The sequence below is a fragment of the Biomphalaria glabrata genome, chromosome 17 (assembly GCF_947242115.1).
Source record: "Biomphalaria glabrata chromosome 17, xgBioGlab47.1, whole genome shotgun sequence".
NCBI classification, from domain to species: Eukaryota; Metazoa; Mollusca; class Gastropoda; family Planorbidae; genus Biomphalaria; species Biomphalaria glabrata.
The window spans coordinates 26,068,263-26,096,037 of NC_074727.1; the positions used below are offsets into that span (position 1 = coordinate 26,068,263).

At 39.5% G+C, this 27,775-nt stretch overlaps 1 protein-coding gene and 1 long non-coding RNA gene across 5 annotated transcripts in view; both read left to right on the forward strand.

Moving 5' to 3' along the window:
* The window catches only part of LOC106072895 (dnaJ homolog subfamily C member 27-like), a 149,346-nt gene that overhangs the window by 48,696 nt on the left and 72,875 nt on the right, over window positions 1-27,775 (forward strand). For all 4 annotated transcript variants that reach the window (XM_056015585.1, XM_056015583.1, XM_056015584.1 and 1 more), the window contains exon 6: window positions 27,012-27,128. In XM_056015585.1, coding sequence (XP_055871560.1) covers window positions 27,012-27,128 — 117 coding nt within the window. The remainder of the gene's footprint in view (window positions 1-27,011; window positions 27,129-27,775) is intronic.
* Window positions 273-7,753, forward strand: LOC129923643 (uncharacterized). Its single transcript, XR_008775623.1, has 2 exons — window positions 273-1,960; window positions 7,271-7,753. It is a non-coding gene; the product is annotated as an uncharacterized LOC129923643 (long non-coding RNA).

Consider the following 27,775-nt stretch of genomic DNA (forward strand, 5'->3'; position numbering starts at 1 on the left):
ATACACCCGAACAATTACACCCAAACGATTGCAGAGTAATTGGTTGATTTCAAGACAGCCTGAACTAGCAACATCACAGTGGCGACCCCCGACGCCCGAAGCCCGGATTAACCGAACCTCGAAGCCGGACCCCTGATGAAGCCGAACATCGAACCGGACCTCGAAGCAGAACGTTTACTCAGGTGAGGGTCGTGCACTCGAAGATATAAGATTTCATCGGAGTACGGCTGAACACAGAATCATCAGAATCATCGCAGAGTGACTTTGTTCTAGATCTACATGTTCTTGATCGTACGTTCAACGAGCCGTTAATTCAGGGTGACCTTCGTCAGGACAGTAATCATCGTAACGTCTGGTCTACTTAACCAGTATAGTATCAAAGCCTGATCTTCATAAGCTGAATCGACCTACAGCCAGAGAAACCGTTCATTCATAACGGGTGAGAGATCGTTAGTGAACCTGTTGGACATATTTTTTTCTTCGTCATAGGAGCCACATCGAGTATCAAGTTTTACCTCGTCAGTTCGAGAAGGACAGTTTGCCCGCTGTCAGAAGTATTGTGAGTACTACAAGTTTAGTAGCTAACTAAATCGCTCTGTCGTCTTACCCTTGGAGAGATTCTTGTGGAGCAGTTTGCTCATTGAACCGGTTGCTTACCACTTTTATAACGGTCACTGTGTTTAACCTTTGGAAGGTTAGTAAAATCGTAATTTTCGTTGCTGAACATTGATATAAATAGTATTCGTCGGTCTAGACCATATCTAGACTTGTTAGCAGTGAAGTTGTGGAAACAGCTACATCCACTTAATTTCGTTGAAAACCGTTAGTCGTATAACGGAACGTCGTCGGAGGTGACCTTGGTTTCACCTAGTCTACATTGGACAGTTTGGTCTAGTGAAGCAGAGTACAACAGAAAACTTCGTCGTACTACCAGAGTAGCAGCAGAAGCAGTGAACTATTTTAGAGAACCGTTATTCGTCAGCCCAGATCAAGTCATCGTCAAGAAAGCCGTTATTCGTCAGCCCAGATCAAGTCATCGTCAAGAAATTCGTTATTCGTCAGTCGTCCAGATCAAGTTGCCGTCAAGAGACTGTTATTTGTCAGTAGTCGTCTACACAAGTCAAGTCATCGCCAGAAGAACCGTTAACCTATTCGTCAGTAACTGTGTACACAAAGTCGTCGGAACTACACATACGGTCATCAACAGTCATCGAAGAAACTGGGACATTTTGCTGTGACATATCAGGACATCTGTGGCATTACGTGGGATACGGGTAGCACCGGAGAACAGAGTCAGAACTGGAAGAGAGGCAGTGGAATTTGTTGTGATCTAGCATATTCGGGAGTCCGAACAAAGGGATCTTTCTTATCAAAAGCTAAGTGCCATTTTTCTTATTAGTATATGTTTAGATTGCCCTTAGAAATAGATTTTGTCTAAATTTGGTATGTTAGCCTGAGTAAAATCAGGTGGTGCTGAAGCCTTAAACCCGTTCGGGGTAAAGACATAATTTAGATGAAAAGCTATATTATACGTTTAGGATTGTAATTTGTTTTGTTTGTGTAAACGTCATATCCGTTGTTGCCTGGTTACTTCGTGACGTTATCATTGTGTGCCATATTGTCATATCCCAACCCATAGCGATAGTCTCATTTAATTATTTCATTTGTTTATATTATTTTAAATTATTTATTTTTATTAATTTAATTAGATCTGTATTTTTTTTTCACTTAATGATAGAAAGTGCGGGTAGGATTCTTTTACTGTGAATCAGACTAAAATAATTTTAGTTTGAGCGGTTAAAATCAAATATGATTTTGCCATGAGAATAATGCCGAAACTGGCTATGTAGTCAAACACTGTCGTCTGGCTAAATTTAGATCTACAAATTGTACATCTCTTTGGTACATTTGATTATCTAGACTCTAATTTGAAATATTATGAATTGAAAAATGAATGAAGGTAGTACATTCTAGATATATATATCTTGTTGAAGATATATTTGACATTGTATACACATATTTGTTTCGTATGGTTAAATAGAACCATAATCTACTCTAGATCTAGACTCTAGACAGTCTTTGAATTTACTCTAAACATTTCACTGTAACTTCAGTCATACCAGGTTTTAAAAGTGATCATAGTTATTCATACTAGATCTAAAAGTTATAGTGCTCTTGATAACTAGATCTAAATGGTATTATTATACATACTATAATATACTAAATTTAAATTTGTGTGATACTACTAATACTAGATCTAATATGCAGATTTGAATATAACTCAGACTAGATTTACTCATTTACTAAATCTATAGATAGAGACTTAAACTTATATAAAAGTTTGTAAAAACTTAAATTTTAACAAAGTATAGCCATAACCAATATAGGCTAAGTAAAAATATATATAAAATATAAAATACAATGGCTACATCATCATATGTGGACCTTAAGGAGGTTAAGGAAACAGCTATACAGGATGGAAAGGCCATGGAGTTAAAAGGAAAGGATTTAGCAGCTTATGTACAGCAAGTTGTGAAGGAAGAAACGGAACGTCAAAGACAAGAGATAGAGAGACAGAAAGAAGAAAAAAGACAAGAGATAGAGAGACAAGATAGGATCAGAAAGGAAGAATATGAGAAGCAAAAAGAGGACCAAGAAAGGCAGAGAGAACATGAAGCTAAAATGGAGAAGATGAGATTGGACGCAGCACAAGCCAGAGCCCAAACTGAACAAGGAAATAACACAAATAACTCAAATAATTATACCACTCAAAGAGACAACCCTAATTCACAGACATGGCTAAAGAGGAAGATACAAAGTTTTGATGAACAGAAGGATGACATTGGTGATTTTCTAAAAAGATATGAGGCAAAAATGTCTACATTTAATATGCCTGAAGAAGAATGGTCTGAAATACTGATAGACTTTGTTCATGGTCAAGCTCTAACAATATGCCAAAATCATGACCATCATATTGATGATAGCTATCAGGTCTTAAAAAGAGAGTTATTGAATGCCTATGGTCATAATGCTACAACTTTCAGAAAGAAATACTTTGACAATATACCATCATTAGGAATAGAACCCCAAACTACTATTAATATGGAAAAGGATTTTTTCAATAAGTGGGTAAAATTAGAAAAAGTGAATAGTTCGTATGAGGGATTAAAAAATTTTATTCTAGTGGACAACTTTGTAAATAAATGTGATCCTCAATTACAATCTTTTATTAGAGAAAGAAATCCAAAAACTATAGATGAAATAACAGAAATAATGAGAGTATACAAAAATGTATATCCAAATAAACCATTTTCTGATAGGGATAAGAGCAAAGTAGATTTAATAGGATACACCAAAGAAAATGTTGATAGAAGTAGAAATAGAAACAGATCAAATAGTGGAAATAGAAAATATAGTGAAATAACCTGTTTTAAATGTCAAGGAAAAGGTCATATAGCAGCTAACTGTAGAAGAGGGAATAGCAGGTCTGGAAGTAGAAATAGATACAATGAACAAAATAACAGTAGATATAGGAGTAGAGATAGGAATGACAGGGGAAATAATAGATATAGGAGTTACAGTAGGGAATACAAAAATAAAGGTACAGATAGGATATATTTCATGGAAGGAAATAGGAACAATTTTGCAGTGTACCCAGGGTTTGTAAATAGAATTCCGGTGGAATTAATTAGGGATTCAGGTTGTAACACTTTGGCAGTAAAAACTAAATTTGTCAAACCTCATTGGTATAAAGGGTTTACTAGGAAAGTAGAATTAGCAGATGGCACGGTAAGGGAATTTAAAGCTATAAGGGTGTACATTGAAACTCCATTTTTCACTGGTTATTGTGATGGCATTGCAATACCAGAAATGAGATATGATATGTTGGTAGGAAACATAAAAGGAGTTAAAGAATGTTCTAGAAAAGAATTAGAAGACTGGCAAAACAAATACAAAAACATAAGACAAAATCATGAAAACATAGAAACACAAAATATAACAAGTATGGTAATAACAAGATCAATGGATAAACAAGATAAGAAACAGGAAAATACAATAAATGTAATAAGTAATGATAAAGAAAAAGAAACCAGTAATGTAATACAAATAGAAAATACAGATGTTAAGGAAAGAGAGATAGAAAATGAAACACAAAATAGTCTTGAAACACAAATATTTCAAAGTGAAAAAGAAACAACACCCACATTTGCATTAGAACAAATGAATGACAATATTATTGGGAAAATTTATTCAAGAATATCAGATAAAAACAATAATAACCCAATGGAGAAATTTTGTATAGAGAATAAAATATTATTTAGACAAACAAGTAATGATAACAAGAAAATAAAACAACTTGTCTTACCACAGAAATATTGGAAAGATGTTTTAATCATGACACATGATAATAATTTAGCAGCACATAGGGGAGTAAAGAAATGTTATAGGAATTTGTCAAAACAAGTATTTTGGCCCAAAATGAAAGCAACAATCAACAAATACATAAACTCATGTGACATATGTCAAAAGAGATCTAACAAAAGCTTAGTGAATAAAGCACCCATTCAAGAAATGGATGAACCTACAGAACCATTTCAGAAAGTATCTATTGATTTAATAGGTCCTTTAATTCAAACTGAAAATAATAACAAATACATTCTTACAGTAATAGACATGTTTAGTAGATATCCAGAGGCAATCCCATTATCAAATACAAGTGCAGAGAATATCATTAATGCCATAACTCAAAAAGTAATTACAAGACATGGTATACCTAAAATTATATTGAGTGATCAGGGATCTCAGTTTAAGTCAGAACAATTTAAGAAATGGACTAAACAATACAATATACAACACATATACTCTTCGGTTTACCACCCGGAGAGTAACGGTTTATGTGAACGATATGGTGGTTCATTAAAAAGATCACTAACAAAAATAATTCAGAACAATCAGAACAAGTGGGATCATTACATTAACTATGTACTATTTGCTCATAGAAACAACATCCATGAAGCAACACAATTTTCACCATATGAAGTAATACATGGAAGAAAACCTAGAGATGAATTAGATGTTTTCAAAGAAAATCTAATAAACAATGAGAATAAATTAAATAATGACAGTGAAACAACAATCACAACAGAATTGAAAGAAATATGGACTCAAGCATATAACAACAATAAGAAGTACAAACAAAGTGCTCATGAGAATATAAATAAGAAAAGGCAATTGAAAACACTAGAAGTAGGAAACAATGTATTAATATTAATAAATGACCTGAAAAATAAAATTGATAAACAATGGAAAGGTCCATTTAAAGTGATAAAACAAATTAATGATGTGAATTATCAAATTGAAATAAATGGGAAAATTAAAACATATCACATAAATAATTTGAAACTGTATTATGATAGAGAAGATGAGTTAATACAAAACATTCAGGAGGAAATAGAAAATACATTTTCAGAAAGAGAAGAATGCTTAATGATAATAACAAATGAAAATCACAATGAAAATGATATTAAGGAAATACCTGTAATAGAAACAAAAGAGAATCAAACTTGGCAAAAGATTAATCTTAATAATTTAACTAAGGAAAAGTCAAAAGATATAACTAAAATAATACAGGAATACAAAGAAATTTTTTCCAGCATACCAGGAAAAACAAATATTATTAAACATGACATTAAAGTAACAGATCCAAAACCTATCAAGCTTAAGCCATATAGAATACCGCTACATTTACAAGACAAAGTAAAGAAAGAAATAGACAATTTACTAGAATCAGGTATAATTGAGCCATCAACATCTCCTTATGCTTCACCAATTGTGATAGCCAAAAAGAAGAATGGAGATATAAGATTATGTATTGATTATAGGAAACTTAACAACATCACAGAATTTGACCCATATCCAATGCCAAATATAGAGGATATTTTACATAAATTAAATGGAGCAAAATTTTTTACTAAATTGGATTTAACTAAAGGTTATTGGCAAATACCTTTAACAGAAAATGCAAAACCTTACACAGCATTTGTAACACCATATGGTATTTTTCAATGGAATTATATGAGTTTTGGATTAGTAAATGCACCTGCCACATTTAATAGAATGATGAACATGATAATTGGAAACAAAGAAAATGTTATTTGCTATTTGGATGACATATGTATTTTTAATAATAGTTGGGAGGAACATTTGGTAGATGTAAAAGAAGTGTTCAAAATAATAAAAGAAAGTGGACTTACAATTCAAGCAGAAAAAGTAGAAATAGGATTGGAGGAAATAATTTTCTTAGGACATAAAGTAAATAACAACATGATTAGCCCTATTGAAGATAACATAAAGAAAGTACTTAATATTGAAATACCTACAACAAAAAGACAAATTAAAAGCATATTAGGAATAGTAAATTATTACAGAAAGTTTATAAAGAACTTAGCAGAAATAGTGAATCCATTAAATGACTTACTTAAAAAAGGAAAACCTCAAAAAGTAGTTTGTAATGAGGAATGTGTGAAAGCTATTGACAGAATTAAAGATGTTTTTAGTCATGAACTAATATTAAGGCTGCCTGATAAAGACAAAATATTTTATGTCACAACTGATGCATCTGGTAATGCTATTGGTGGTTGTCTAATGCAGAACTATGATAACTTACATCCTATATTATATGTAAGTAGAAAATTGTCAGAGGCAGAGAAAAAATATAGTGTCATTGAAAGAGAAGCCTTAGCTGTAATATGGGTAATTACTAAGCTAGAGAGCTATTTAATAGGAAGGAAATTCATATTATTAACTGATCATAAACCTATTCAGTATATACAGCAAAAGAGCATGAAAAAACAGTCGTGTTTATAGATGGTTCTTAGCACTACAGGAATATAAATTTGAAGTGAAAGCTATTAGTGGATCTGTGAATATTGTAGCTGATCTATTGTCTAGAATGACATTGAAGTGAAATAATTTTGTAAATAAACTATGATTATATTGAGTATGTAATATATATTAATATATTGACACCATTTATATGTTATGGAAAAGGGAGATAAGTAAATTTGATGTTAAGCATTTAAAAGTAAGTATGGATATTTTTTTTTTGTGTGAATCATTTCATATATCATTGACGAAAGTTAGTTCTATGGAAAAGGGTGAGTATAAAAGAAAGATGGACAAAAGCGTATAAAAGGGTGGTAAGAAAAAAAATTTATTGAATGTGTAAATAAAGTCTATAATTGTTTTTTGAAATGTTGTATTTTATCAGATTACTGCCAGTGAAGAACATTTTTTATGAGTGTATGACGTGTCCATAAGATGCCACATTTTCCTACATGATGAACTGTGTACCAATGAAGATGATTCTGGAATGTTATGAACATTGACATTGAATATGAGGAACTGTCAAGTTAGGATGAAGAAGTCAAGATGAAGATGTCAAGAATTTATGTTTGTTTGTCTTCCCCTTAAATTGAAAATGCCCTTGTAAGACTTGACAGTAGTGGAAAAATATTGACATATTTTTTTTTCAAGGGGGGGAGGAATCTGTTAGACACCTTATTTATATAGGTTAGTTATTTAGCGACGCACCATAGAAGACGCATATTGAACGGGACTAGTGACGTTTGGGATATGTTGGGTTAGAGACTGAAAAATCAGTTAGCGATAGAACACTCCAGGGTAACGACGTGTTTAGTGACAGAGACTTCTACTGTGGCCTTTTATCAGAATAAATCCATGTACAATTGTTCATCAGAGTTGACTACATCTCTTCACTTGTTAAAATAGATGTTGTATAGTCCTTGTTTGGATTGTCGTTCAACTGCACGTAATACACCCGAACAATTACACCCAAACGATTGCAGAGTAATTGGTTGACTTCAAGACAGCCTGAACTAGCAACATCACAATATATATAGCATCATTAGATAATTATTTTTTATTTTGGTAACAACTAAAGCAATTAAACATTTACTTACAACACTAACTTGTACTTCAATAACAAACAATCGAACAGACTAATTCAGTGGGAGCGATGACTTTGGTTTTTAGTAAGATTGGATTACATTTAACTCATAACTTGTGTTTAGTTTCAAACACGACTGTACATTTTCATTTGTTAGTTGGCTTCTTACTTTACTGTTAATTATATTCATGCAAAAGAACTCTTTCTCGCACGAATATGCCGATCCGACAATAGTCAGCCTTCCAAATTCCAACTTTTTCACCTAACTGTAGCAATATGGAAGATTATTCCATACGTCGAACATAAGTGCCTCATCTCGCGGCATTTCTTTTAAAGTTGTCACTTTTGTTGCGGTACGTACATTTCTGGGGCCTTCAACTCTTCCAACTTGCTTTTTAACTCTATAAATTGTCCATCACACAATGCTTTACTTTTTAAATCGATCAATTGCATGTCTAGAGATCCAGTATCCAGATCCAATTACAAATAGATATAAATGCTAGAATGGTTTTGTTGGATTGAACTGCTCAAATCTGTCAAGAAATTCATTTTTGATTTTTTGTTATAACTGTGCTGAAGTAATTTGTGTCGAAAGTTTCACTGATTTTATCGTGATACTGTCTTAAACATTGAAAATGAAGTAACTTACCGCTCTGAATATCTTCTGCAAAAATAATTAATTTTTCTACTAAACAAACAAATTCTACTACCAAAACATAGGATGAGTTTTCCTTTCCTTACAGTTTTAGATTCAGCTCATTTCATTTCGCTTTTATTTCCACCATAAAGTTAAATTTTTGCAACCATTTGTCGTTCTCTAATTCAGGGTGATTAATGCCTTTTCCAATGTAGGAATGTATTTATTTCATTCCAGCACAAATCAAAACGTTTCACCCTTTGGAAAGCCATCGCACTTTATAGGGCAGAAGGAATTCGGAATACTGAGTCTCCATTTCGTTTAAGAATTCTTTAAACTGACGATCGTAGATTTCTTTTGATAAGTGATGTTAACAATCATGATTATCAAATGTATGACTTCAACTATTTCAGCCATAAATGTTTGGGCACAAAGCGCTTCTTGATCTATTATACAGTGAAATGTAAGAATTTGGTGGTTTATTTTGCTCCAAAGAATCGTTGATGCTCCTGTAGTTTTCCCTGTCATACTTCTGGCTCCATCAGTTGCTATTGAAACGATTTTATTTAACTCGATATTATTCTCTTCAAGGTATTTTTTGCATGGTATTCGCTGTATCTTCCCCTCTAATTTTTTACGAGAGCAGTAGCAATCCTAGAAGGTCTTCTTTTGGACCTTGGGAAGACATATACCTGACAAAAAGGGCAACTTGAGCGTGTTTTTATGTCTCAAGACTCTCATCTATAGCAAGTGATACGGCAGAAGAAAGTTGAATATCTTCCACCTGCAATTATGTTACATTTGAAGACATGTTGACTATTCTATCTTGTATTGTTTTAGCGGCTTGTGGATTGCAGATTTTCTTTCAAGATTTCTGGTTTCTTTTTGAAATCATGAAACAGTTCTTCAGATGCACGTAGGAAGCAGTCTTTGGCATATTCACCATCTGAAAATGGTTTGCCTTTTTGTGCAATTTCTACTGGTACCGCATAGCTTGCCAGATTAGCATTACTTGTAGATTGCTTCTAACTTTGAGAAGATCAATCGCTTCTTTCTCATTTGCTTTAACAACAAACTATACGTCACAGCCAAAGCGCGTGGTGAAGACGCCAATTCGTCTTGCGTCGAAAGCGAATGAAAGCCTACATAGAAACACCCGACGTTGGCGTTATTAGAGAGTTTCCGACGGATTGACGACAATGACGACGGGTGTAATGGGGGTAGGGGTTAAGAGGCTTAGAGATAGAATCGGCGCCTAATCCTCGTTAAACGATTCAGAACTCTTCTAAAAACAATTTCGATAAAATAAATAATATATGCGTATGGAACTAAAGAGCCGCAGCTTCACATCCAAAGAGCCGCATGTGGCTCGCGAGCCGCAGGTTGCCGACCCCGGCCCTAGACCCCCTAGCAGTCTAGTTTTTACTGGGCGTGAGGGTTAGGGTTTGGAAAAAAAATGCCCCCCTCCACTCAAAAGTTCTGGATCCGCTAGTGCTATTAGGCCTATATCAAGTTTAGATCTAGACATTGTCTTAGATGCAGCCTAGTTACTAGTGTTAACCACGGCCCAATACATTTATGGAAATCTATTTCTAGATATGATTGGTGACATATAAATAGCTTTTCACGTCTCAAAGGCGTTTTTATTTAAATTATTCAATTTTCGTTGTTAATATAGATCCGATTCAAGAATTGCTATAGAATTGTTAATAAACCTTATGTTCTAATTATCTTCATTGTTTTATTCCATTACAATTTTAATTTGAATGCAAAGTAAAGCAATAAATTTGACAAGCATATAATGAAGTAGAACTGTTCCAAATTTCAAGCTGCTATTTATAATGGTTACAGAGTTATGAATGATACATATTCATTTTCGGTCACAGTTTTTCGTATACTTTCTGTAGTCCAATTTTATAAACATGAAAATGCCTTAGCTTCTCTCCCAAATGACATAAAAAGATATTCTTGGTATCGCCGTAGTCCCTACATCAAGCTCTACACATCTAGATAATTTTTGTTGTAGTATATTAATTAAAGAAATTGTCAAAGTAGGCTAGCTAAGACATTTAGATCTATATTAGAATTCATATGTCTTACTTTACACGTTTAATCTAAAAATTACTAGGCCAGTGTGATCATGATTACTAGATCTAGTCACATCTAGGGCCTGGCGGTAATAGTGTACTTGATCACTTTCACCAAAGATGCTTGCACTCCATCATGGACATACGGTCGCAAGACCGCACTACAAACAACGATGGGCAGGGCACGTATCTCATATGGGAGATGCTCAATGCAGTCTTTTTTGGTGAGCTAAAAAGTGGTCGACGTAACATAGGTGCCCCACGGAAACTCTTTAAAGACCAGCTTAGGCGCTTACTTGCCATAGCAGAAATAGAAAATAACACCTGGTTGAATGCGGTCTCAGAACGAGACAGACAGCTGGAGGTCATTCACAAAGGCCGCGTGAATTTGAAACCTAAAGGAAATCCGCTGACGAGAACAGACGCAGACGGCGAAAAGAAAATCTTAATCGACCATAGGTGAACAATGGTTATGCTTGCTCTGGTTGTGGGAAAATATGTAGTTTACAGCTGCGGCTGCGTATCGACGGAAAATGTTGCATTTCTTATTAATCTTCGGACTCGATGAAAAGCATTATTATTATTGTATTGGCATATTAGGTCTTGGCGTTGGGCCCCACACTTTCATAGGACCCGCGCTAATTCTATGTATAAATTATTAAATTAAACCATTTTATAACTTATAACAGATTTCTCGCGGCCGCCTGATTTACCAGGAGCTCCTGGAAAGCTCCTGAAATTGTAAAATATATGAAAAATTCATGGAAATCTCCGGAAATTATTACAAATCTTTTGAAAACTCATACAAATCTCATGATATATATAGACAAAAATTGTCATTTTGGGGTGTCATTCAATATAGAAAACGCCAATCCTATGGGTGATAATAAGGCATTATGCATTAGCCGTAATTGTGTAATCTGGTGAAAGAAGCTTCTCGCGCCTCAAAGTAATGAAGAATTACTTAAGTTCAACAATTCTCGTAAATAGTTTGAAACATGTTTCTATTGTTGCAATTGAGCGTGATTTATGTAGCATACGCCGCTATTTTGCAGGGCTGGCCTTAGGTGACCGCAGTGGGTTCCGCACTTATGCGACCGCAGTGGGCCCCGCACTTTCATAGGACCCGCGCTAATTCTAAGTGTATAAATTATTAAATTAAACCATTGTATAACTTATAACAGATTTCCCGCGGCCTCCTGTCAATTTACCAGGAGCTCCTGAAAATCTCCTGAAATTGCAAATGTACGAAAAAGTCCTGGAAATATCCGGAAATTATTAAAATCTTTAGAAAACTCATACGAATCTCCTGAAATGTATAGACAAAAATTGTCATTTTGGGGTGTCATTCAATAAGGAAAATGCCAATCCTACGCGCGATTAAAAAAAACGGCATTATCCCGTAATTTTTTAATCTGGTGAAAGAAGCTTCTCGCGCCTCAAACTAATGAAAAATTACTTTAGTTCAACAATTCTCGTAGATAGATTGAAACATTTGTTTATTCTTGCTACTGAGCGTGATTTATGTAGGAAATAGAATTTTTATGTTACAATGTATAACTTCGCTACACGCAAGGTTTGCAAAGTTCGTGGGATAACTCTATCCGAAGAAATAAAAGAGTGATCTTTCATTTACTCCTTCTTCTCGTCCAAACTCTTGAGCGAAGAAGATATATATAGATAGATAGATGGTATAGCTAGTAGATCTATCGAGTCTGATCTAGACTAGCTATAGAATTTTTCTAGATCTAGATATGGACTCTATATAGAATAATATAGATAGTAGATGTAGGCCTATCCTAATTAATGTCAGGTAGTGCTAGATCTAGACTCGTGACAAATAAGTGACAGTCGCAAGATAGAATCTAGATGTCTAAACTAGATTCGATCTGAAATGTAGATCTAGATATAGAGCCTACTTAACGACAATGTCAGTAATTCCGAAGATTAATGATGAGTGCAGTGTTTACTATTTATTTGAATGTTTCACGAATCACATGTGCCCATGTGGTGATATGACTACGCCTACGGTATACGCAAAACCGTGAATGGCGTGAACTGTATACCGAATCAGAAACCCCATTAGTAACGAACCATGCTGAGAATTACTCCCTTTGAGCACGAAAGAGGAAGCGGGCAGTGAGTTGTAAGGTCGCCTTATCCCTGAACAAGGACAGACCTCTTGCAGCACATTCTCTCTCTCAATTCCTTGTCCCGATCGTCCCCCATGCAGAGCTCGGCATTCATAAAGAATGTGCTCTATTGTCTCGTCGTCCTCGACGCAGTGGCGGCACCGTGTGTCGTAGTTCTCCTTCCACCGTCCAAAGTACGCGCCTATTGGACAGTGCCCGACTCGGAACTGGTCTAGGACTGCCTGCTCCGCACGGCAGAACTCCCACCACGCGTCCTTATGGTCTGGTCTACTCAACTGCCTGTGTAGCTCTTGGCCCTTGTCGGAAGCGTCCCATCTGTCGTACCAACGTGCCAACAAACGGGTGTCGGCTAGGGATCGTACACTCGCGAGGGTGTACGGTTCTTCATATAAGGTGCACGTTGCCGCCGTGGCCTTCGCTAAAAAGTCAGCCCTCTGATGACTGACCAGACCACAATGGGATGGGACCCACTGTATAAAACTATTTACGTTGAGCTGTAGAAGACGCTCCACCACCGCGAGGAACGCTTCTACCTTTCCGACGCCTGCAAGCTGCCCTTCAAGGGCATCGAGGGCAGCGATCGAATCGGTGAAAATGACCACGTCCGCTGGGGCCGTGGGTCTATTTTATGACTCTTTTCGCTACACACTTCAATGCTACGAGCATTGCTTCGAACTCAGCCTCCTTGCTGCTTTTCCCATTGCAGGGTCCACTCAGCTCCACACTTTCGGGATTGCCAGAGATTCGGACCACTGCCCCTTACCCAGCTTTCACAGTTCCCTCGAGCGTCTGCACGGAGCCGTCCGTGTAGATAGTGGTCACTCCAGCCGGATACGAAGCCATAGTTTCTCTGGCTGCTTGTAGTAGCCTTGTAGGATCGCACCGCTTTGTCACCTCCGGGTCAAATAGGCTCTTCTGTACCGTCGGCATGCCGAAAGCTTTGTCAGAGGGGAAGGAACCGGACGGGGAAAGAGCAGCCCGCTCTGCCGGTATATTCATCTCTCAGACCAGCCCACGCGCCACATGCATGAAGCAAGGCCGGTTTTTGAGACGTCTCTTGCCCTCCAAATTGTCGACCAGACTTCTGAGCGGGCATCCCTCCTCCAGCCGTCCGTATCTCTCGTGAGCTAGTAGGACGGCTCGCTCTCTGCGCAAACTCAACGGCGGCACATTGGCCATGATCTCGCCGGCGGCAATTGGCGTTGTGCGAAACGTGCACATATGAGTCTGATGGCTTGATTTTGAACAGCGTCTAGCTTCGCTAGAGACTTTTGCGAAGCCCATACCTGGACAGGTAGACTGTAATCCATATGAGACCGAACTGCAACCAAGTACAGTGATCTCAGCACACCCGTCTTCGCTCCCCTTTTCGTTCCAGATAGCTTTTTTACGATCATCAGCCTCTCGGAGGCTGTCTCGCGTACATTTATTGTATTATATATAGGTCTGTGGTTTTACATTATATAACTTTCGTAACTGCTTCTATAGAGAAATTACTTTTGTAATTACTTTTACCGAAAATTTGGGCTATTCGCGTCTGACACATATAATTTTTATGTGCAGCAACAAAGCCCATTGATACAATTAATATAATCTTTATTTGTGTGTGTGTATATATATAGGTTTGGTTTTGGTTTTAGGCACATCGGCACAATTTTAGGCCATGTCGTGCCTGCATTCCCTTAAGGACTGCTCTCTCTCTCTCTCTACATAGCAAGGGCTAAATTCTATACAATTAAATCATTAAAATCAAGGTCTATTCACAGTTAAAATAGTAAAGGTAGTAAAAATTTAATAATTTGGTAAAAATCTAATGTAAATAGTACCTGTTCACAAATTCATAAATCAGATCTTCGTAGATAACCCCACTTCCCGGATAAAGCCCAGTACCTTCCCAGGGTCGACATTATCTAATAGTGTTTTTAAGTTAATGGCTCTAAAATATTTCTTCCTGACATCCTGGTATCTGGGGAAATCAACGAGGATATGTTCCACGGTGAGGCGAGAGTCACAGTACTCACAAAGTGGGGTTCGTCTCTCTTCAGCACAAAAGAGTGCGTGATGTAGGAGTGGCCAATCCTAAGTCTGGACATTGTCGTGCTACCACGCCTTGTCAGACCCTTAGATGTGGGCCGTTTATTGTGAGTCTCAGCCTCCCATCGGTTCTGCCACTCTCAATAGGTGGCAGAGGCAATACTTTGTCTCAGGTCCGAGCAGGGAATTAGGGTTTCTGACACCGCATGATTTAGGGCTCTCTTTGCTTCTCTGTCAGCGGCTTTGTTTCCCTCAATGCCAACATGGGAGGGGACCCAGATGAAGGTGACATCCCTATGGTCGGCTGTTATTTGGTCCAACAACTTCAGGCTCTTATGTACCAATGGGATGTCAGTCTTCATCCGCCCCAAAGCTTGCAATGCAGATTTGGAGTCGGAACAGATTATAAATTTCCTCCTTTCTGATGCTTTAACGGCAAAAAGTGCAAGCGATATTGCATGCAATTCGGCCGTAAAGATGGAGCAGCCATCGGGGAGTCTACGGGAGATTGTTTTGTTCCGAAAGGACCTTTCCATCCATTTTGGATCCGTCTGTGTAGATGGTGCCACAATCTCCGTAGCTCTCCTGCAGTTCCCTAAAGTGGACTTGTAGTATGCTTGGGTCTGTGTTTTCTTTTTTGAAATTAAGGAGGGATAAATTTAATTTGGGTTTATTCATTAGCCAAGGAGGATTCTGAGGGGTTTCTATTTTAGAGATTTGGTCAATGGGTGGGGTTAATTTTTGGATGGGTTCTCTCATTCGAAGGCCCAACGGCTGTGTGACGTTAGGCCTTCGATTGTATAATTCTACCTCTGTGGGGTTAAATAAAGAGTCGAAAGCAGGGTTCGTGGGGTTGGATTTTAGCTTGACTATATACTGCATTGCAAGCTTCTTCATTCTTATATCCATGGGGAGTTCTCCAGCCTTCACATGGAGACTTGGGATAGGTGATGTACGAAACGCGCCGAGATAGAGACGCAGGGCAGCATTTTGTATTGGTTTTTTGTATTTTTAGATAAGACTTCCTTGCTGCTCCATATATTATGGATCCGTAGTCTAGCTTGGATCGAATTAGACTCCGATATAGCAGCAGCAAGGTATCTCTGTCAGCTCCCCAGTCCGTATGGCTGAGTACTCTAAGTATGTTTAATAACATTTGGCATTTCTTCTTAAGTTCCTTAATGTGGGGGAGAAAATTAAATTAAAATCTAAGGTGAGGCCTAAAAATTTTGTAGTTTTCAGTACAGGGATCTTCTTTTTGTGTATAAATAGTTCATGGTCTGGGTGGAGTCCCCTTAAATTACAAAAATGCATACTAACTGTTTTGGAGTCCGAAAATTTAAAACCATTATCGTTTGCCCAATTTTAAATTTTGTTTAAACATAACTATTTTTCTTTCTAAGGTGTTCATGTTTTTCCCATAAGTAAAAATGACAAAGTCATCAACATACGAAGAGCACACTATGCCAGGGGACTGAGCATTTATGATGCTATTTATTTTAATGTTGAACAGGGTGATTGACAGAATGCTGCCCTGGGGTACACCCATTTCCTAGCCATGAGTGTCAGAAGCGGAGTTGCCCACTCGAACATGAAATTTTCGGTCTTTCAGGAATTCCCCCACAAAACGGGGAAGGTGTCCCTTAAGCCCCATAAGCTCTATGTCACGTAGAATGCCATGTTTCCAGGTTGTGTCATAGGCCTTTTCTATATCGAAGAATACAGCTACTAGATGTTCTCTTCTGAGTAATGCATTTCTAATATAAGCTTCCAGCCTTACCAGGTGGTCAGTTGTTGTCCGCCCCTGCCGGAATCCGCACCGGTAGTTTGAAATCACTTTATTCCTCTCCAGGTACCAGACCAGCCTACTGTTAATCATTCTTTCCATGGTTTTGCAGATGCAGCTTGTTAGTGCTATTGGTCGATAGTTAGCTGGGTCAGAGCCGTCTCTTCTTGGTTTAGGTATCGGTATAACTGTGGCTTTCCTCCAGCTGTTTGGGAAAGCGTCTGTTTGCCACACACAGTTATAGACCCCTAGCAAGACTGCCAATGACGGTTCGGGAAGGTGCTTGAGGAACTGGTAATGGATTTCATCTTCTGCAGGCGCTGTGTCATGTGACTTGTCCAGCGATTCCCTCAGTTTCTCAAGCGAGAACGGTTTGTTGTAGTCTTCATTGTTCTCTGACCTGAAATCAAAGGGGTGTCTTTCCTCCCTGGTTTTGACTTTTTGGAACTCTGGCGTGTAGTGTGCAGTGGATGACTTTTCTGCTATTGAGGATGCAAGGCAGTCAGCTATTTCTCTGGGGGAGGTGACAGTTCAACCTTGGTTTTTCAAATGCCCTATTGCATTTGATTCTTTCTCTTTGATTCGCCTTACTGCCTTCCAAACCGCTCTAGCAGAAGTTTTGGCATCCAGACTGCCGACAAAACTTCTCCAGGAATTCCTTTTGGCTGACCGTATGGTTTGTCTAGCCTTTGCTCTAGCTATCCTGAATAGCTTTAGGTTTTCCTGGGAAGGATTCTTTATAAATGCAGCCAGTCGTTTTTTCCTATCGCCAATAGCACTTTTGCAAGCTGTATCAAACCATGGTTTGCTAGGCCGTTTTGGATTTGCGGAGGTTAGGGGGACAACTTTCCTGACTATACTAAGTAGCCTGCTAGCAAAGGTATCAGCTGGGTTCTGTTAATCGAGGATATTTTGTGTGATATCCTCGGAGCACCTTTTTTGGAATTGTTCCCAATCGGCCTTATTCAGTTTCCACCTCTGAAGTCGTCCCATTGAGGGGAGATTGTTAGTAATGATGATTGGAAAGTGATCACTTCCCCGTAGATCATTGCTAACTTACCATTTAAAGTCGTCCAGAAGTACAGGAACGCATACGGTGAGGTCAATGCTCGTGAGAGATCCAGTTCCTGGGTGCAAGTAGGTCGGTGATGCATCATTAAGTATGCATAAATCATGTTGGAGGAAGATATCCTCCAGGATACGACCTTTTGTGTCGGTGTTGTTGGATCCCCACATGGTGTTATGGGCATTGAAATCCCCAAGGATTAAATAAGGCCGGGGGAGTTGTTACAATAGGTCCTCCTTGTCTGTTGGGTTTAATGGAGCGCCTGGTGGTAGATACAGGCTGCAGCAAGTGATAATCTTGTGAAGGGTTATCCTAGCTGCTACGGCCTGTAGTGTGCTCTGTAGTTCTACCCTCTCATGGGGGATGCTGTCCTTCACAAGGATACAGACTCCACCTGATGCTCTCTTTGCATCCTCAACATTCTTGCTGTAAACACTTTAGCTTCGAAAACTGATGCTATCTTTCAGAAATGTTTCCTGTAAGTAGACAGCTACAGGAGTATCAGAGTCCACCAGTAGCTAAATTTCCTTATAATTGGCCTTGAGGCCTCTACAATTCCACTGTACAATTCAGGAATCCATGGCTTATTCTAAATGACCTACTTGGAGCTATTTGGCCTTGGGATGCCCCCGGAGGGGTTTCCCTTTATTACAGTGACCTTGGTATTTTTATTCTTGGGTTTGGATGGAGAGGAGGACAACCCCCTTTTGGGGGAAGTCTTTCTCTCTGGAGAGGGGTGATCCCTCTGGTTAGAGTGAAGGTTATTTCCTCCTCGCTCACCTCGGGCATTCTCTCCGCTTGATTTCTCCCCTTAGGGAGTTGGTCAACCTCTAATTCGGTAGAGGTTGGGGTGTCTGGCTCGGTTCTCTGAGGAGAACCTGTGTCAGACATGATGTCTCCGGGTTCTCCCGGAGTATTAGTTTTGACATGCTGCTCAGTCTCCATGCTCTCATCAGCGAGCACAGAGAACCTGTTCTTTTGCATGACAACAGGGCTTTCTTGTTTCTTCAGAGGTGTGTTCTTTGGCGGTGTTTTCTTCTGAGTTGGAGGAGGAGGAGGGGGGGGGGGTCAGTGTGTCCGTCTGTGTGGCTATGGATCTTCCTATCTTAGCAACAGCCTGGACGTAGGTCTTTGTCAAGCCGAATTGGCCCTAATTTGTCAAGCCGAATTGGCCCTTGAGTAGGGCCAATACAGCCGATTTCGCCTGGCTGAAGGTACATCCATTTCTTGCCTTGTACTCCTGCACGGCAACCTCCTGTTTCCACACATGGTAGTCCTTGGAGTAGGCTGAGTGGCCAGCGTGACAGTTTGGGCATTTGAACTGGGCTGTGCAGCCCTTGTTCTCATGACCCTCTCCCGCACATCTGGCACACACAGTGTTCCTGTTGCAGACTGCCGTGCCATGTCCATAACCCTTGCACTTGAAGCATCTCAAGGGGTTAAATATGTAGGGCCTCACTGGAACTCGTTGGTATCCTGCCTTCACATACTCTGGCGGTGTCTTAGTTCCGAATGTGAGGATAATAGTTGCGGTTTTGACCTCCTCACCATCCCTGCGCCTGGTAATGCGCCGGGCATGGGTGACTCCTTTAATGCCCTCCACTATTTCCTTCTCGCAACATTCTAGTAAGTCCCTAGAGCTTATTACACCTCTGCTGGTGTTCAGACTCTTGTGTGGCATGACTTCCACTTGGAGATCACAGAGTCTTCTGCATCTTAAAAGCCCATCAGAGTGTATCTTGCTATCTACTTCTACAAGAAGTTCCTTTGACTTGTGTAGCTTAGACACACTCTTGGGCTCTCCCACTACTGACTTGAGTCCCTTATAGATAATAAAAGGGCTCAACTTTGTCAGGCTTTTACCCTCCTCTGTGCACCTGACCACCAAAAATGATGGCCAGGTAATACAGCTTTTTGTTGCCTACTCCTTTTTTGCCTCAAAACGGCGTCTCTTGCCCAGACTTAAATCTGGGGCAAGTAGTTTATTGGGGTTTTTTTTTGTCCATATATATATTCTTGTTAGTTCGGCACCTGTGCTCCCCACCCGCCATCGAGTCCAACAAGGTGACGAGCCATTCGGAAGTCCAGAATGAGCCCGCCAGGGCTACACAGATGCTATACTCAGTCAGCTGCTGCATCGGACACAAGCAGCTCTGTTCTGTTGTCACAGATTAATAATAAATTACCGTAGACGTTACTTATTAATAATGATAATAACGAGACTGTCTTTATCAAGGTAGACATATATAACTCACTTTTATTTCCGTCCGATTCTTTGCTTTCGCATAAAACATAAACAACAAAAAATGACGTAATATCTTCTAATATTAGCTCCCTGATTGACCCTCCAGCCACCGCTCGGCATGACCAGCCGGTTGACCCAGAGCGGGCCATCTGGGTCACAGGTCTAAGGGAACTTGGAGCCAAAGTATTGTGTTGTGGTGGTTTATCCTCAGATAGCCACCACTCAAACACCAGGATCTCTTTATCCCCCCTTACCCGTCCCAGTCCACGGCAAACAGACTGGTCTTGGACGTAGTGAGATTTTAAAGATAACACACCTCTGAAGAAACAAGAAAGCCCTGCTGTCATACTAAAGAACAGGTTCTCTGTGCTCGCTTATGAGAGCGTGGAGACTGAGCAGCATGTCAAAACCAATACTCCGGGAGAACCCGGAGACATCATGTCTGACACAGGTTCTCCTCAGACAACCCAGCCAGACACCCCAACCTCTACCGAGTTAGAGGTTGACCAACTCCCTAAGGGGAGAAATCAAAGCGGAGAGGATGCCCGAGGTGAGAGAGGAGGAAATAACCTTCGCTCTAACCAGAGGGATCTCCCCTCTCCAGAGAGAAAGACTTCCCCCAAAAGGGGGTTGTCCTCCTCTCCATCCAAACCCAAGAATAAAAATACCAAGGTCACTGTAATAAAGGGAAACCCCTCCGGGGGCCTCCCAAGGCCAAATAGCTCCAAGTAGGTCATCTAGAATAAGCCATGGATTCCAGAATTGTACAGTGGAATTGTAGAGGCCTCAAGGCCAATTACGAGAAAATGCAGCTACTGATGGACTCTGAGACTCCTGTAGTTGTCTGCTTACAGAAAACATTTCTGAAAGATTGCATCAGCTTCCGAAGCTACCTTGCTTACAGCAAGAATGTTGAGGATACAGAGAGAGCATCAGGTGGAGTCTGTATATTTGTGAAGGATAGCATCCCCCATGAGAGGGTAGAACTACAGAGCACACTACAGGCCGTAGCAGCTAGGATAACCCTTCACAAGGTTATCACTTGCTGCAGCCTGTATCTACCACCAGGCGCTCCATTAAACCGAATAGACATGGAGGACCTATTGAAACAACTCCCCCGGCCTTATTTAATCCTTGGGGATTTCAATGCCCATAACACCATGTGGGGATCCAACAATACCGACACAAGAGGTCGTATGCTGGAGGATATCTTCCTCCAACATGATTTATGCATACTTAATGATGCATCACCGACCTACTTGCACCCAGGAACTGGATCACTCACATGCATTGACCTCACCGTATGCGTCCCCGGACTTCTGGACGACTTTAAATGGTCAGTTAGCAATGATCTACGGGGAAGTGATCACTTCCCAATCATCATTACTAACAATTTCCCTTCATTAGGACGACCTCAGCGGTGGAAACTGAATAAGGCCGATTGGGAACAATTCCAAAAAAGGTGCTCCGAGGATATCACACAAAATATCCTCGATTAACAGAACCCAGCTGATACCTTTGCTAGCAAGCTACTAGGTATAGTCAGGAAAGTTGTCCCCCTAACCTCTGCAAACCCAAAACGGCCTAGCAAACCATGGTTTGATACAGCTTGCAAAAGTGCTATTGGCGATAGGAAAAAACGACCTGTGCATTTATAAAGAATCCTTCCCAGGAAAACCTAAAGCTATTCAGGATAGCTAGAGCAAAGGCTAGACAAACCATACGGTCAGCCAAAAGGAATTCCTGGAGAAGTTTTGTCGGCAGTCTGGATGCCAAAACTTCTGCTAGAGCGGTTTGGAAGGCAGTAAGGCGAATCAAAGGGAAAGAATCAAATGCAATAGGGCATTTGAAAAACCAAGGACGAACTGTCACGTCCCCCAGAGAAATAGCTGACTGCCTTGCATCCTCAATAGCAGAAAAATCATCCACTGCACACTACACGCCAGAGTTCCAAAAAGTCAAAACCAGGGAGGAAAGACACCCCATTGATTTCAGGTCAGAGAACAATGAAGACTACAACAAACCGTTCTCCCGTTCTCGCTTGAGGAACTGAGGGAATCGCTGGACAAGTCACATGACACAGCGCCTGGAGAAGACGAAATCCATTACCAGTTCCTCAAACACCTTCCCGAACCCTCATTGGCAGTCCTACTAGGGGTCTATAACTGTGTGTGGCAAACAGGCGCTTTCCCAAACAGCTGGAGGAAAGCCACAGTTATACCGATACCTAAACCGGGAAGAGACGGCTCTGACCCAGCTAACTATCGACCAATAGCACTAACAAGCTGCATCTGCAAAACCATGGAAAGAATGATTAACAGTAGGCTGGTCTGGTACCTGGAAAGGAATAAAGTGATCTCAAACTACCAGTGCGGATTCCGGCAGGGGCGGACAACAACTGACCACCTGGTAAGGCTGGAAGCTTATATTAGAAATGCATTACTCAGAAGAAATGGGTGTACCCCAGGGCAGCATTCTGTCAGTCAACATTAAAATAAATAGCATCAAAAATGCGCTGTCCTCTGGCATAGAGTGCTCTTTGTATGTTGATGACTTTGTCATTCTCACTTATGGGAAAAACATGAACACCTTAGAAAGAAAATTACAGTTATGTTTAAACAAAATTCAGGGTTGGGCAAACTATAATGGTTTCAAATTCTCAGACTCCAAAACAGTTAGTATGCATTTTTTTTAATCTAAGGGGACTCCACCCAGACCCTGAACTATTTATACACAAAAAGAAGATCCCTGTCGTGAAAACTACAACATTTTTAGGCCTCACCTTAGATTCTAAATTTAATTTTCTCCCCCACATTAAGGAACTTAATTAAGAAGAAATGCCAAAACTCATTAAACATACTAAGAGTACTCAGCCATACGGACTGGGGAGCTGACAGAGATACCTTGCTGCTGCTCTATCGGAGTCTAATTCGATCCAAGCTAGACTACGGATCCATAATATATGGAGCAGCAAGGAAGTCGTACCTAAAAATACTGGAACCAATACAAAATGCTACCCTGCGTCTCTGTTTCGGCGCGTTTCGTACATCACCTATCCCAAGTCTCCATGTGGAGGCTGGAGAACTACCCATGGATATAAGAATGAAAAAGCTTGCAATGCAGTATATAGTCAAGCTAAAATCCAACCCCACGAACCCTGCTTTTGACTCCATATGTAACCCCACAGAGGTAGAATTATACAATCGAAGGCCTAACGTCATACAGCCGGTGGGCCTCCGAATGAGAGAACCCATCCAAAATTTAACCCCACCCATTGACCAAATCTCTAAAATAGAAACCCCTCAGAACCCTCCTTGGCTGAATAAACCCAAATTAAATTTATCCCTCCTCAATTTCAAAAAAGAAAATACAGACCCAAGCATACTACAAGTCCACTTTAGGGAACTGCAGGAGAGCTACGGAAATTGTGGCACCATCTACACAGACGGATCCAAAATGAAGGGAAAGGTCGCGTGTGCCTGCTCCTTTCGGAACAATCTCCCGTAGACTCCCCGATGGCTGCTCCATCTTTACGGCCGAATTGCACGCAATATTGCTTGCACTTATGGCCGTAAAAGCATCAGAAAGGAGGAAATTTATAATCTGCTCCGACTCCAAATCTGCATTGCAAGCTTTGGGGCTGATGAAGACTGACATCCCATTGGTACGTAAGAGCCTGAAGCTGTTGGACCAAATAACAGCCGACCGTAGGGATGTCACCTTCATCTGGGTCCCCTCCCATGTTGGCATTGAGGGAAACAAAGCCGCAGACAGAGAAGCAAAGAGAGCCCTAAATCATGCGGTGTCAGGAACCCAAATTCCCTACTCGGACCTGAGACAAAGTATTGCCTCTGCCACCTATCGAGAGTGGCAGAACCGATGGGAGGCTGAGACTCACAGTAAACTCAGGCAGATTGTGGCGGATGTCAGTTGGCGGCCCACATGTAAGGGTCTGACAAGGCGTGGTAGCACGACCATGTCCAGACTTAGGATTGGCCACACATACATCACGCACTCTTTTGTACTGAAGAGAGAGGAGCCCCCACTTTGTGAGTACTGTGACTCTCGCCTCACCGTGGAACATATCCTCGTTGATTGCCCCAGATACCAGGATGTCAGGGCGAAATATTTTAGAGTCACTAATTTAAATACACTATTTGATAATGTCGACCCTGGGAAGGTACTGGGCTTTATCCGGGAAGTGGGGCTATCTACGAAGATCTGATTTATGAATTTGTGAACATGCACTATTTACATTAGATTTTTACCAAATATTTAAATTTTTACTACCTTTACTATTTTAAGTGTTAATAGACCTTGATTTTAATGATATGACTGTATAGAATCTGGCCCTTGTTGTTTAGAGAGAGAGTAGTCCTTAAGGGACTGCAGGCACGACATGGCCTAAATTGTGCCGATGTGCCTCAAATCAAAAATCAAATCAAATCACTGTCCAAAAAAATGAAATTTTTAAAAATTGTTTCACTTGCTGTAGAATTTGATTTCGTAATCGTCCAAAATTACAATAAACTCGTTTTGTATTTGTGGGGACATTTACGCATTCGGTGTGGAACTAAGCTTGGTTCGAAGCACATGTTATGTCAGGAGTTGTTTGTTCTTGGATAATTGTTTCACCAAATCCAAGAAATTGCTTTCATTTTTGACCCTCCACTACTTCTTTAACTTAGCGATGTCCACAGAGTGCCAGAATTTGCTTTGAGAGAAAACGAATGATGTCCTACATTCTCTTTAGATAATCTCTGTACTCTTTCCCTATTCTTTAATTAAATCTTACGCCTTTGCGCCTTGCTGTCAATACAGTTCCTTACTCGCAGACAACTAAAAGTTCCCTTCAAGCGATTGCTGAATGTGAGCTCTGTTGGTCTCATTTATAGTTTTCCATTTTCATAGAAAACCTCCATTACTCATTGAATTTGTCGTTGGATTTAAATGTAGATGTACTTTACCTTGTTGAGAAGAGTAAGCAGGGGTAGCACAAACAAAATTTTTGTTTAGTAATACATCCACTTTCTCAAAACTTTGGCATTAGTTGGAAGAAGGAGACTTTCGAAAGCTTTCTTGCCTGTCCTATTGCTGAGTTTGTGTTTACATTTCAACATTACATTACAATGATCTCGAGATGAAACAAAAAAATACACCGAAAAGAAAAGTCAAAATGTAAAAATATGGACATTAAAATTGATAAGAAGTAGTGAATTCTTTCTAGAATGACTAAAACTAAAAAGAATCACAATGAAATGAAAATAGGCTACAAAAGTTAACTAGAGTTAAGAGGCATATTAATAAAATCTAGATTTTGATGAAACCCGTATACTGAACAATTTAATAAAAAAAAATGTACCAACACAACTTTGTCCCTTATTAAAATACAGAACATTGAACAATGAATGTACCATGTGATCCTGAAGAAAGTGTAAAAGTGCGTTGGCTTCAGAGCTTTAAACAAATGTAATTAAATTGATTCAAGATAATCTGCAGCTTAAATGTATTGTAAGGAAGCATATAGGAGAAAACAGAAGCGAAATAAATGCATTTGTTAGTGTTTCTTCCTTTGTTATACAAATGTGTAGATTTTACAAAGTTTATCCTCGGCTTGATGCCCCTCATCACTTGATGCCCTGTGCTGCCCTCACCACCCGCACACTGCTAGCTACTCCACTGCAACTAAGATGTTCCTTTCAAGTTTTTCTCGTTCGCCACTAAAAGTATTTCTGCGAAATTGGGTTTACCCGTTAAGCCGATTTTAGTTTTGTTTATCTGGCACACACACAAGAGGAACTTCAGTCACTTATGTCCCGCTTCTATCAGGCCTGTAAAGAATATGGCTTAACTATTAGCACGAAGAAAACAAATGTTATAGGACCACCTGCTACAGCACCACCCTCCATCCTCTTAGACGATAACAAGCTGGACGCCGTAAACGAATTCTGCTATCTGGGATCCACAATTCAAGATGACCTGTCTCTAGAAGAGGAGATTTAAAAAAATGCATAGGGAAGGCTGCCTCGACCTTCGCTAGACTCAGGCCAAGGGTTTGGGAAAACCAGAAGCTCACTACAGTGACCAAAATGGAAGTCTACAAGGCATGCGTTATGGGTACACTTCTGTAAGGCAGTGAATCATGGACCACCTACGCAAAGCAAGAGAGAAAAACTAAACTCATTTCATTTGCGATGTCTCGTAGGATCTTGAAAATCACATGGAAAGAAAAAGTGTGCAATACTGAGATCCTTGCGTGAACAGGTATTCCCAGCATCTTCACAGCTCTCAGACAACGCCGTTTGCGCTGGCTTGGACATGTTCGCCGGATGGAGGACAAGCGCATCCCGAAAGTCATCCTCTACGGACAACTCGCGACTGGCTCAAGAAAAACTGGTCGCCCCCACCTCCGTTACATAGATGTAATAAAATGGGACCTCAAATCAGTGAACATCAATACTGACAACTGGGAAGACATAGCTCTAGACCGCACCAGATGGAGAGAGACAGTGACCAAGAAAGCTATGGACAGTGAAAAAACATGGGTCTCAGCTCAGGAAGAAAAACGTACAATACGAAAAATGACCAGCTCCTTTACCACCGAAGCAAAAGCCTGCGATATTTGTGGACGGGAGTGTCTCTCCAAAATAGGGCTCCACAGCCACATTAGGAAGTATGCGAGATGAACCATAGTCGTTCTACGACTAAAGGAGGCCAACTGAATATATATATATATATATATATATATATATATATATATATATACATTCTTGCGACTAGCCTTGGTCTTGTATCCCGCCTGTGGAATTTTTTTATATGGATGTTTATTGAGCTACCGGTACTCTTCTGTTTCATATGGCTTTGCCTTTCTGCATATGTTGTGATGCATTGCTAAAAAAAAGTACGGTACTTCGGATATAATTGAATATTAATGTGTGTGTTTTTTTGAAATCATTTTAACAATTTCTTTTTGGTCATTATTAATCTTTGGACTCGAAGACAAGCTTTATTATTAATATGTATATTTTTTACAGACAGATCTTAAAAGACAAGTTGATGAATCTGAGGGACAATTGTGGGCTGATTCACATGGGTTTCATTTTTTTGAGACATCAGCATTAACTGGAGAAGGGGTGAATGAGCTATTTCAGGTCAGAAAAACTTATGTATCTAGGTTTATTATTTTTAATTGATTATTGTAAATTTTTTAAACGCTTAAACCAAAAAACAACAACTTTTTTTGATACTAACACAGATTCTCACCAACAAAATAGAAGATCAATTTAATAATTGATTTGTGACGTCATGTGAAAGATTAATCAACAATATATTCTTGGTCCTTGACCACTTGCTTATAATCACTTATTCTCCCACTTGCCATGGATGCTAAAATACAAACATTTTACCTGTTCATACTTAGGAAAACTAAGCCATTTTGAAGATCGAAACCGTAGCGTTTAAATTTACCTAAAAGTTTTTAAAATACTTAGAAAAGCGTATTTGTATCAATTAGTTTGTGTCAGTCATATATTTACATTTATAATAGATCTAGACTAACAAATATTTTTACCAAATGTTTTTGTTTAGCGCTATTTCATGCTTTTAGCTTTCTCAATAGGGGGTCCCAAACCAACACACTAATCACTGTGCCAGCAAAGTGCTTATGAAAACAGAAGGTTTAATAGTTATTTACTGTCTGTTTCTCTCTTTCTCTCTCCAAAGTATAAAGTGGACTAATTCAACTTATGTCACCACATAAGTCATGTACAATTTCTTTCCCATGTTCGATACCAAACAA